The sequence below is a fragment of the Triturus cristatus genome, chromosome 4_2 (assembly GCF_964204655.1).
Source record: "Triturus cristatus chromosome 4_2, aTriCri1.1, whole genome shotgun sequence".
Lineage (NCBI taxonomy): Eukaryota > Metazoa > Chordata > Amphibia > Caudata > Salamandridae > Triturus > Triturus cristatus.
The window spans coordinates 208,805,345-208,818,591 of NC_140586.1; the positions used below are offsets into that span (position 1 = coordinate 208,805,345).

At 41.1% G+C, this 13,247-nt stretch overlaps 1 protein-coding gene across 2 annotated transcripts in view; it reads left to right on the plus strand.

The window, feature by feature from the left end:
• CSDC2 (cold shock domain containing C2) overlaps nt 1-4,659 on the plus strand; it is a 121,427-nt gene extending 116,768 nt beyond the window's left edge. For both annotated transcript variants that reach the window (XM_085601215.1, XM_085601214.1), the window contains one exon: nt 1,970-4,659. In XM_085601215.1, coding sequence (XP_085457341.1) covers nt 1,970-2,135 — 166 coding nt within the window. In that variant the 3' untranslated portion in view covers nt 2,136-4,659. The remainder of the gene's footprint in view (nt 1-1,969) is intronic.
• Nucleotides 4,660-13,247: the final 8,588 nt, after the last annotated feature.

The window sequence follows — 13,247 nt, forward strand, 5'->3', positions numbered from 1 at the left end:
GGCTAGACTGTCCATCCCGTCCCTTTGACTTGTTATTAGTAGTTTATCTTCTCTCCTTTCTTACTGACATGTAGTTAGATAAACAGACAGTCCATCTCTGCAGAATGGTATTGTCAATTTGTCTTCTGCTGTCTGGTTGGTGTAGGGCATGGTCTATTATTGACTGTTTACCCTCCTGGCTCAGTCACTTGTGGCTGGATAGCTAGACTGCTCATCTAAATGAACTGTTATTGACGGTCTGTCCTATCTCCTTTCTCAGTGGTGTGGTTGTATGTCTAGCTTGTTCATCTCCATGATCTGCATTGACAGTCTGCGCTCCTATCTGGCTAACTTGTGGTTGGATAGATAGTCTCTCCTTCTCCGTGTTCTGTTATTGACAGCCTATCCTCTTTCACTGACGTGGTGAGATGGCCAGACTTCCTATACCTTTTAACGCTTATTGACAATCTACCTTCTCTCCTGTCTCAGCGAAAAAGTTGGTTGGATAAATTGCTCACCTTTGTGGTTGCTTACTGACACCAATGACTATCCTATCTTGTTGACATGAGGCGAGATGGCAAAACTGCCCACTTATGTAGTCTGCCATTGGCATACAATCCTATGATGTCTCAGGGTTGGGTTGAGACCTAGCTAAGAAAGGAAACAGTCAGGGCAAAATGCATCAGGAACGAACAACTTGTCAGGATTTGTAAAGTTTATGTTGCTTGCACAAAAGAATGTCTTGGTAGCTTTAGTGGATGGGGTCAATTAATGTGTATGATCCTACTGCTCAAACCTTTTTTAGTGAACTGGCTGTGGCAGCTGCAGGGTTGTGGCTCCTATTTTATTTTAGTGCGGTCACATTAAAATAGCCTTATGTATCTTGTGGGCTAGGCATTTATTTTAGGTGTAGCTTGTTGGCTGTCTGTTACTGCATCTTACACTTTCTCTCTGAGATATTTACATCCCTGTATCTTTTACAATTGCATGTATTATAGCCTTTTATTATTGAGTCCATATATTTTTTTATTTTCTGCATCATAATGGTTTTAATTTACTGAATAATACACTTAATACTATTAGGACAGAAACTGTAACCAGTAGAATGCTCTTCTCTATTCGCCAACCCCCTAATGTTCTTCATTTACTGTACTGTGTAGTTGAAGGTAGCAGCCAAAAGTTTGAACAGCATTAGTTCAAGAGTCTGAGTTTGCAGTGTGGAGACGGGACACCTATATAATGTTGACCACAGGGTAGTACATTTATATTTTCCGTGAAAAATTTGAAGTTAAATATTTTTAAAACTGTCTGTGGTTCATAAATATTCAGTTTATTACTGATTTATTAACCATACTTAGCAATATATATTTTAATTAATAGTAACGCACTACTTGATATTTTCATTACTCTGATGATTTTATTAGGTGTAAAAAAGTTATCTAATATAATTAATGTATTGTAAATTTATATTTAAATACTATATTTTAATAAAAGTATAAATGAACAATTGTTTAATTTTTCAATATATTTGTTTTATTGCATTTAATTTTTCAAACTAAAAAGGTCCTTATTTGGTGCAATGTAATATATTCAGGCATGTTGAAATTTAGTTCGTTGTAACTTGTTAATTCATTTGAAGTTCTCTAAATTGAATAACTGATTAATTTTATTCAATTATGTTGAGTTTTTTTCACTTTTTCACGCTGCCTTGCTTTAGTTTAGATTTTTGTAGTTAATGCTCTTGTTTTGTATTTTGTTATATTGAAAACATGTTTATTGTTATTTATATTTTATTTATGTAACAATTTAATTTACTGACATATTTTAATTCATTCTCATTAATTTAACGAACATGCTTTTTAAAAATTAACTTAAATGACTTTATCTGGTCACTAACTGAATGTATTTCAATTTGCTCAGTTATTGAACATTTGACATTGTAATTGATTTAATTTAAAATAATGCCTTTTCCATTATTTTGCCTTGCCAGCATCGACGGGGAGTATGTTCCAGTAGAAGGCGATGAGGTGTCCTACAAAATGTGCCCGGTGCCCCCCAAAAACCTCAAGTTCCAGGCGATCGAGGTGGTTATAACTCATCTCTCCCCACACTCCAAGCATGAGACGTGGTCAGGCCAGGTCATCGGCTCTGGGTGACCATTCCCAGTAGCACCCCCCCGAACAAAGCGGAGGGAAAGCCGCAGCAAGAGAGAACCAGATGGACAATTCTGAATGGTTGGCCGAGTAACACCGGAGTGTGAAGTCAAACCCAACCCTTCTTCAATTTATTGTGTTTTGGGTGATGCTGATTCTTTTTTTTGTGGGCCTCTCTTGGGGTCATTCATGCATTTCCTAGAATCTCCAGACTCAAAAGCTGTAAAGTTGTTTTTTCCCCCTGCTTTGAGAATTTTACAGGTTTTTTTTCATTTTGTTGGTCTTCAAATCTGTCCTGTGATGTTTGTTAGCATCATGTTGGAACCAAGAGCCTGTCTTACTTATCTCCATTGGATTATAGGAAGAGACCAAAAGGACTGCTGAAGTTGCAAAATGTGTTTTTATTACCAACACAGAAATGCTTCAGTCTGGGGGAGTTTGGCTGGGATGTCAATTGTCGATTGATGATTTGGTTCAGGTAGAGTTAAAGCAGAAAAGATAGACAATATCCGCACACATAGACTGGATTGTGAGTGTTATGCATTTTAATAGTTTTTGTCTATGTGAGTTTCTTCGCCAGACTTCCTAAAAGTTCTGCTGACCAGAAGATAATGTGCGCTGGGCTTGGTTTGCATGCAAAATTGGAAATGCCAGATGCTTCAAAAGAAATGACTGTACTGGAAGTCTTAATGCGCTCACATCAATAGGCTGAAAATGAATGAGAACGTCATTTGTTCCTTTTACTATTGATAAAAGTAATGTGTGCGCATTGTTTTAATTGGTTTTTCTTCTACTTTTAAGGTCTTCTCAACCTTCCCTCCTGAAAATACTAGTATGTTTGGTCAGCGAATGTAATTCCTAATCCACACAGGGTAGCCGTCTTTGTTTCCCAGTTTCTAAGTATCTGCTCACTGCTTGGTGCACAAAGGAAATTTAGACCTGCCATTTTTTGTACTAGTGCACTTTCATAAACCTGTCAGTGAACTGCTGATTTGTTTTGGGCACCTTAATTGCTTTTGTCTTAGAGGTGATGTGGCGAACCTGCCAGAGCATGTGACGGGAGGAGCTACGGGTAGCTCTGTGTAAAATGCGCTGTGTTTTTTTGTTTAACCTTCTAAAATGTGTTTTGTCTACACAAACAACGCCACGTTGATTCTCCCCCATCACGCCGAAGGGCTGTGCAAATTAATGAAAAAGGGAACAAATAGTTCTGATAAGCAGGTGCTTCCTGCCCTTCTGTTGATGTTCCTTTATTCTGCTGCCTAAAAGTATGTCCATTTCCGGGAACCAACTTGGTATAGGGGCATTGGAAGGCAAACATTCTAAACCCTTTTGGCAGCCCCGCTCTCTCCCAGAGGTGTCACACAATATACAGACTACTTTCTGTACCAGAGGCAGACCACCTTCTAAGGGGGGAGTAATGCTTACTGCCTAAATGATGTCTAATGTGATTGACTACTGCACCTTGTGGAGGTGGACACCCAGCTCATGTTTCTAAAGGTCTGACCGCCCATGGGGCCCATTATTGTAGGTTGGGGGCACTGAGGTTGCCTAGAATTGCTCGGTGCACATGGTACCCTTGAGCAGCCACATTCGCTAAATGGAACAGAAAAAAACGGGGTGTGTTAAAAAAAATATAGTCTTCCTTTCCTTGCATAGGGGTGGGCCATGCTGGAACTGTCTCTATTGTACTTTGCTGCCGGATTTGCATTTCTATTTCTTCGCAGCAGGCATGGGCAACCAAGTGTATTGCGCATGGCTTAGAACAGATGGCTTTAGTCCAACTTGAGCCAAGTCATCCTATGGCCTTTGGTGCCGAGTTGTGGAACAATCGCTCAACGCTCTTACAGTTCATCCTGCTGTGAGGTGAGATGTGACTGCCATTTGGTGGTGGGAAGTGGAAATGAAGGTTTAAGGGGAGTTGTAGTTAATATCTGCAATGGGGAGTTGTAATATTGTACCAGGATGTGGAACTGCGTCTGTGAAGGATCAGATAGATCCTCCTGGAGTGCGGGTGATGTCAGTGTCCTGGCACTGGAAGGTAAAGCTGCAGCTACAGAGAATCTCACAGTTCTGTCGGTGATGTGTTAGGCTTCACACCACAGTGGTAGGAAGGGGTGGGTCATCGAAAAAAAGTTTAGATGCCTCTTCTGGTGGCAGCGAGACTACTTTTGAATCTTACCTTGTCGTTGACCAAAGTCTCTGGCCAAAATAGGAGAGTCTAGGACAAGCCACAAGCAAAAGTGTTGGCAGGTGTAGCTCTGAAAACTGATTTGATTTCCTAATCCAGAGACTGCGGTAGTGTGTAGAGAGAAGAGATACAAGGAGTAAAAAAAAGACATCCCCTTCAGCACTGTAACCTCACCAACTGGTGTCTAGAGACAGACCATCTGAGATCAGAACATATTGGGCAAAGGAGAGGGATCTGCATCTTGAAAATGTATCTTTGTGCGTGGCCGCTGGTGTTCAAGTCTTCAGACTTTGTGTTTCATTGTAAGTTGGCAATAATAAAAGACAATGCAATACACCATGCCTCCTGCTGCAGTGTTTCTTCTGTGTTAAATCCATGCTGTCTTTGAAGTTCCTAACTTAAATTAAGTCTATGCCATTCCAAATCGATGTTGGTCTGCCTCTTTGAACTACTTATCAAGGAGCGTGGGACTAGAGTAAAGGCTGCATTACGTGCCGTCACTGTCTTTTGAGATGACATATTAAGAACAATTTCTGCCAGCTTCCATTTAAGCTGAGGCTTCATTCAAAGTAAATACCATTTCTGACATGTGAAGGTTTCACGTTCACTGCTGCTCACGCTGTGGGGACACAAATGTTCCCTGCATGGTAAACCAGTAGTGTATCCCTGCCCTGAGTGACCCAACTGAATGTGATATCTGGTACTCTGACGTTTTGTGGTCCAACTCCCATGCTAGTGAAGTGTGCATGCTGAGGTCCAGGCCTTTCCTTTTGAATCTGAGGTCCAGATCCTGGGACCTGGAGGGGCATATCAAGCGTGCTCTCTAGCTGACATGGGAATACTGTTCATGTTGTTGGTGGTCGACATCAAGCGCTGATGGCAGTACACTGTTGCTATAATCCCAGCACTGAAAATAATGTTTTCTCTGATTCAGTAGGAGTGTGGCACCATCTGGTCCCACTCGTGTGAAGCTGTGCTTGTATGAGGCACCCAGACCATTTCATTGACATCCTGTGTGCATGTTTAGTGTGGGTTGTGTAATGCTTTCATGGCAGCAAAACTATCTGTGGACATGCATATTAGGCTGGTCGGATCCATTTTGGATTGCCTCCTAGTTTGATAGAGCTTGTGGTACAGCCTTCTCAGACAGCAGAAGTGTAGGGCCTGCCTTTCCGAGCTGGATGGTGAAACCCTAGACACAGAAGAGTGGGATAATGGATAAAGTGTTGCCTTTAGAAGTTCTACAGTATCTTTTTAGAAGGGGGTTGCTGATTAGTCTTTCCTGTGTACTTCCATTTGGAATAAAGGTGGGGTAGGAGGTGTGTGTCAGCAGATTTTGTTGTTGATGGTAGGGCAGCTTCTATGCAGAATAAACCCATGTCAACTCTCTCCTGGATTGTTACCTCGAGAAAGCTAAGCACAGCCAGTTGCAGAGGTTTCACACATCATTGTGCTCTTGCCGTGGACACTCCCGCCCAGAGCTAGCATTGTTCCTACCTCCTGGAAGAGCCATTACATTTTAAAAAGACTTTATGCTGCAGAAGGAGCATAAAAAGTTAAAAGGAACCACCCCAAACCTCTTCTTGTGCATTAAAATGGGATCAACATACCTTGTCTGGGAAGTGTGCACACACATGGGGCCCAAACTAGCCCAAATGGTTCCAGTTCCAAGATTTTCAAGAGCAAGAAAGGGACTACTTTGCAGAGTACTCAAAATGCTGAGATCCAGGACTGTGGTCTATTGAACAACCTGTTTCCCACAGATGAGGGGACATCACTGGAAGTCTACGCATCTTGCTGGAAGAGCTGTGGGGCTGCCAGTGACCTGGGAACATGCCTGACGGGTCTGAGAATGTGGAGTAGCATGAATGACACTGAGCCTGGAACACTAATGGCCCGGAAGAGTGGACATTTTTTGGGAGAGTAACAGGGGTTGACGCAAGTCTGCCCAAAGGTCTCATGGCTTCCCTGAGTTTTTCTGCATTCGAGCCAAACCCTCACCTACCACCTAACCTGTGTGCCTGCAACAGACACCACCAACAGGGGAGGACAAGGGACTTGTGCTGACTCTGCCTTGAGTGCCCAGGATCTGCCTAATAAGAGCAAACTTCCCGAGACCTGCTGCTGCTGCATGGGATTGCCTGGCCCAATCGCTGCATCTGCGAGCACGTCACTGCAGCTGTGACTCGTATGCTTGTGTGTTAGGCCTAATAAGTACCTGACAGCTAAGCTAAAGGACCACCTAAACTAAACATTGATTGTTACCTTTACTACAGATTTATGAAAGATCCATGCTTAGCAATAACCCCTCTTGGGGATTATCTAGTAAAAGGAAAACTAACTGTCCTACAGGTTACATAAACCAGGGAGCCTGCTCATCTGCATCCATAGGGAACCCGTACCAGCGATTTACAATAAACAATTGATTTCTCTGTAGATTAAGTGGGAGAATGCAACATTGCGGTGGTTATCATATGTGTTGTATCTCATTTTGGTGTGAATAAAGTACTTATCGTTTACTAAAAGAAAAGCACTGGACTGGACATAAAATTATTGGGTCTGTTTGACCTTTTGAGTTTTGAGACTCTACCTCCCAATGCAGCTTTTGACTGCTCACCCTGGATACCCCAGGAGGTCAGTGAGGAAAGGTTGTACCTGGCTCTGATAGCAGAGGCATATTATGATGGACTCTAGGACACCAGAGGCAAACTACTCCAGCCACCATGGTTGTGGGCCAATCTCTCGTGGTGGCCCTGTAGCCCTCCATATGGGGTGTGACACCCCATGTGTGAGGTTCCACATTCACAATATATCCAACGTCTGGTGAAATCTGTGAGTGTCTTCGTTTGAGTATATTCAAGTTTTTAACCCATTTCCCAGGATTACGTGCTCACTGTACATCGAACTGCTGACACCATATGTGAGTGTTTCACATCAACAATATTCCCTACTTTTTGACGATTTATTTACATTTTATTTTTCAGTTTAATTTAAGGTGTGCCTGAGTTATGCATATTTATATATCTGTAGTATTGACAATTTGTGTTCTTCTCACAGTTTTAGGAGCATTTTAATTCTGTTGCCATCTAGTACTTATTCCTCCTTGAATATCCCTATGAAATCCCACTGTGTAAAGTCGTCCAGGTTGCGAAGCTCTTTTAATAGGTCCCGTTTTCCTCCAATGGGTCTCTTTTGTAAATTTCCTTTCTACCTCATGATATATTTTTTTCTATCTAAGGCTGCTAGGTCATTTGTGTTGGCGTCAAGAGATTCTCCCTCCTTGTTCCATCAGATTTATATTATAATGTACATCAGTGGCTCTTAACCTTTGGTCCGGGGAGCCCTGGGGGGTACCCAAAGCCTACTCAGGGGGTTTTCGACTGCTTAGAAAATTAAATTATATTAACAGATTTAAAAAGTGTGCATAGATAAAGAAGCAAAATGTACAATTGAATATTGTAAAACTTTCTGTAAATTTGAAGAAATTTGGAACTGGTGGCAAAAAATAAAATTGGTATCCTCGGATTGATTTGTGGGAACAGGGCATATGCATCAAACGGAATATAGTGTGGATCATGAGTGACCTCAATTAATTAAATAACATATTTTATCATTTGTGTATTTGTTTGATGAATCCTTTTTCTGTATTTTTTTAGTAGTATTTTGCTGTTCAAATCATTGAAAATGGCTTCTATTAATGATTAGTGGGGGATTCTCCGGATTCCTGGAGTGATCAAGTGGGGGTCCACAGGAGTCAAAAAGTTAAGAACCACTGGTGTAGATAGTGTTGTTGCTGCCATTGACCTTCTTTCTAACTTTGTTGCCGAGTCATCTCTTGGGGCAAAGGTACAGTTATTTATGACCTATAAGTAAGAGGCCCAACAATAGGCCCTTACATCTGGCAGAGCCATTCCACTCCTGTACACTGATCCACACAGTGTTTGCAATGCTATTCCGAACGTACATTCATCTCATAAAAAGGTGTGTAGTTCTTTGTCAAACCATAGGAGAAAGGATTCTGGGATTATGAATGGAGTGTTTTGCATCATATAAGTTAGCTTCAGTAGTGAGCCGTTTTGAAAATTGCTGCTCTTCCCATTATTGTAAGTAGCAAAGCGTGCCACATCCAAGTCAGTTTGAAACTCAACAGTACTTCGGCGTTGCTTTCTAGGAATTATGTTTTTTTAATTGTTACATTCATTCCTAAGTATCAGAAGCTGTCTTCTGTCACTTCGATAACATCGGGCACTTCCATCGCGAATTCCAGTCCATTTATTTTAGTTATAACTGATTTGCCTAATTTATTTTAGATCATGCATAGTTCCCACATTTTTAAACAGCGAAAATATCAGTATTGATACAGTGAGAGGTGCTACATACAGAAGAACACTATCAGCGTTAACAAATTATTCTCTGACATGACTGTTTCCATTGGGAATCCTTCCATGTTGGTACACAGCCGAACCCAGCAGGCCAGTGGTTCCACACACAGAATGAAAAGTCATGGGAAGAGTGGGCACTCCTGTCCGATGCCCCGCTGTAGGGCAAACTATGATAATGTAATTCCATTAAGTGTAACTACATCCAATGGTGTCTCATACAGAAGGGCAACCTATTTGCAGAAGACCAAGCTAAAGCGGCTCAATGTTTGGAAAATGTAGGTGCGATAGATGGTATCGAATTCCTTTTTCGTATCTAATGATATTATGTTAGGTTCGCTCTTGTTTCTCGTTTTGTTGAGCCAGTGGAATATCCAGAGATAAGGCCTGGGGGGGTCACCCTGGCGTAAATCCTTATTGGTCTTTGTGTACAAATGAATAAACATCTTGTTGCAAGTAACCTAGCTACTGTAATCTCGACATTTAGTAGTGATATTGGGCTTGCCCTTTTTATGTTCCTGATGGATACATCTAACTGCAGATTCATCATCATTTGAGTATTCTCCAGGCATCAGACTGGATCCAGAAAATCTTAAGCAGTACCTCCGCACACAGGTAGGTGGCATCGTGCAGCTCCACACTAACGCCATTCCGGTCTGGAAGGAACATGCAGAGCAGCATATAACACCACCCATATGCGCTGATGTTTGTTTTAATTTGTTGCACGCCACTGTAAGCGGATATGGAGCTACATCTCATCACTTCACAAGACCGTTTCCTACAAAATGTATCAAAAACTACCAGTGTACAAGGAAATATTACCCCTCTAAAAAGCCACAGTGTTCATACATTGTACGATCTGTTACAAGCAAATGTCTGTGACAGATCTCCATCATATTTGTTTTGGGGATTGGGGGCGTAACACCACTCAAAAACCTGTAGCGATTGCACCTTTATTATTCCAAAGGCCATTCTATACCATGATGCAAGGCTCTACATCACCAAGTACCGGAAGACTCGACACTGTGACCAGACTAAGTTGAAGGGAATGTCCCATTCCCAAAGTTTTCCCTGCGGCAGATCTTTGTCACTGTCGAAATCCTTGGGTAAACCAAAAAAGAACCACAAGAAATTCAAGTGGGACTTGGCCCCTTCCTGCCACTCTCAAACTCTTGAGAAGGTGTAGGGTTGTAAACATGCCTCTGAGTCTTGCTTCTGAATTCTATCTTCTTCAGAGCAAATTCCAACTCATATCGGGAGGCAACCCTACTTTCCGGGTCCATCAGCATGCCACCGCAAATCTACACATTCCGCAAAGATATGCTTCATCTCTTCAACACGCAGCTGGCTCCCTCTGGCCACGAAGAAACCGCGAGGACCCTCACCTGGGACTCCAATGGCAGATCTACCTTTGGCACCACCTGTAAACTCTAGACCTGTAATGACTGCCTTCCAGTAACCCGTCGAACTATGATACATTGTCCTTACATCATATATAACAGAGACGCCAGACATGGCCATTCTCTGACCGGATTGGGACACACCCAGGCGTATTGCTTTCTCAGGTATGAGCTTCCTACTGTCTCAGCCCCCCTCCCCCATCTTTTTCCTCCTTGTTCCTTTGACCCCCACCCTGTCCTAATCTCCTTTAGTAATACACCCTACTGGAACCGTTTAGGAACTCACCTACTCCTCCCCTACCCCATCTTCACTTCCACGGTTATTACCATCTGGAGTCACCATGCTCGAGTCATCATGTTATCTTTTGTATTTTAAATCTTTATTTCGACGCATTTGTGTCATAAAAGAACAATAGAACATTTGTTATCTTACATTTTGACAAAATAAAAATAGCAGTAAATAAAAGGCTAACCTATACGTATATATCCATAGCGTCCATGTGTACAATGTCTAATTTCATAATCTATGTCAAACACATTTTACCCGGGCGGAAAATTTACAGAGTTAAAAATACAATAAATATAATTTAAAAACTATTAAGATAGGATTAAATCAGTAACCGCTAGAGCATTTTTTATATAAAAGGAATTCTTAAAAATTCGTATGAAATTCATAAAAAACAACAACCACATATGCCTAGTTGGAAAATGATGAAGCAACAATTACATGTTTTAGTATCATGATCTTTTTTTTTTTTTTTTTTTTTTTTTTTAAAGATGTAGACCCAACTTTATTCTAATAAAATTTGCAGCAAGAAGAAACCTACTAACTCCAAAAACAATCACTTGGCTGGTATCAGTTTTTAAAATTCTACCAGCCTCCTTATAGGAACTAGAGCCTATTTTGTGGCAGAGTGGTACTATCCACTTTTTCCTTGGTATTACATAGCTGGAGCAGAATAGAAGTATGTGTAAATCATCCTCCTTAGTACCATGAATACATGAGAGACAGAGATCACTTCCTGATTTCGCCCAGCTTTTTTCAAAGGCCTTAGTTCTAAGGGTACCATATCTAAATTTTAGGTACAAGGTTTTTGATAAGGGCGGATGGATTTCGTCTAAAAATGGTTCAAAGGATGCAACGTCCTTAGACAATAGGAAGTTTTCAGTTAGCGGTCCATGAGTTCTTACATATACTAGTTCGTAGCTCACATATGACCAGAAAGATAATTTGACAATTTTCTTGGAGCACGAATTCATGGCCTCAGGATCATTCCAAAAATGGGCTAATCCAATTATGCCTAACCAAATTCTTACATGCTTAAACCAATAAACTTTATTACAATCATCGAGATCCATAACTTCTTTCAGGCCATTCTTGTAATTAACTAGTTCTGGGGTCGTCCACAATCTAACCCACAGCAATAATGGTCTTAATATTGCGTGTTGATCTGTTCGTTTCAGGTTTAGATCCAAAAGAAGTGGTATTAAAGGGGTATTTGTAGGTATTTTTATCAACCCCCTGAGGAACTTGTTCTCAAGGTTTTCAAATGTATGTTTACATACAGGACCCCATATTTCCGCCCCATATAATACTGCTGATTGGACTTTATACTTAAAAATCTCTATCGCAGGGGTCACTGCCTTATTCAAACATTCATTGTGTCTCTTAAGAATTGGTAGACAGTTTTGTTTGAAGATGATCTTATTCTTTTCTAGCTGCGGTTTCCAAGCTAAGGAAGAATCTATAGAGACACCTAAATATATAAAATTTTGCACATAATCAAGCTTCTGTCCATTTAACGTTAAATTTTTCTTGAAGTTCCTATGTGGGCTCAGTGCCATGTATTTCGTTTTTTTTGCATTAATTTCTAGGCCCTTCAAGGAACAGTACGATTGGAATCTATTTAACAAATTTTGAAGGCCCCGTGGTGTTTGGGAAATGAGAATGGTGTCATCTGCAAACAAAAGGGAAGAAACCCGTTCACCCCCTAGTCTTGGAGCGTCGTTTCCCCTACACTCCATATAAGATGGTATATCGTTGACAAACAGGGAGAATAGAGTTGGCGCCAGTACACATCCCTGGCGTACTCCTCTTTTTATGGGGATAGCTTTTGTGAGTTCCCCAGTAGGGCCCCACCTCACCTTTGCATAATTGTCCATATGTAATCCAATAACCAATTTTAGTAGGCCTAGCGGGAGCCCCTCGGATTTCAATGATTCCCATAAAAGATCTCGCGGTATAAGGTCAAATGCGGCTCGTAAATCTACGAATGCCACATACAAATGACCTTTACGAATAACGACATATTTCCAATACAAACAACAGAGCCTTAAAACTTGGTCAATGGTTCCTGTTTTTACTCTGAAACCTGCCTGATATTTCGTTAGGATTTGTTCTTCTTCCAACCAGGTATTTATGCGGTTGAGTATATGCCTAGCATAAATTTTTTGGGTAATATCTAAAAGACTTATGGGACGATAGTTAGCAGGATCGCTTCTATCGCCCTTTTTAAAAATAGTAATGATTTCCGCCCCGTTCCATGTGTCCGGAATTGTCTCCCCGGCAGCAACAATGTTGCACAGATGATTGAGGTAGGGAACCCAGACATCTAGTTCATGCTTGAACAGATCACCTGGTACTTTGTCCAGCCCAGGAGCTTTCCCATATTTAACAGAGTTGATAGCTAATTTTGTTTCCACCAAATCAAAAACTATAAGTGTAGATTCAGCCTCTGTAGGCAACATAGCATGATCTTCCTGCGCTACATTAACAGTCCCTTGGGCGGCGTACAGGTTCGTAAAATGATCTATCCAGGTTGCTTCATTGAGATAAACTTCTCTCGAACCTTTCTCTCTTTGTTTACCCTTAACCACTGTTTCCCAAAATAACTTTTGGTCCTTCATTTTAGCTGCCGTCAGCATATCGGACCATAGTTCCTCATCCCATGAACACTTTGCATTGACCAGCACCTTGTTGTATAATTTCCTATTTTCTTTAATTACCATAGCGTTTTTACTTTTAACCGAGTCTATCAAAGCTGATTTTGCTTTCCGGCATTCTTTATTGAACCATGGTTTGCCTGTAGGCTGCAGGTTTACTGCACCCATTCCTTTTTTTGGTTTTCTAGTCATGAGTTCTAAT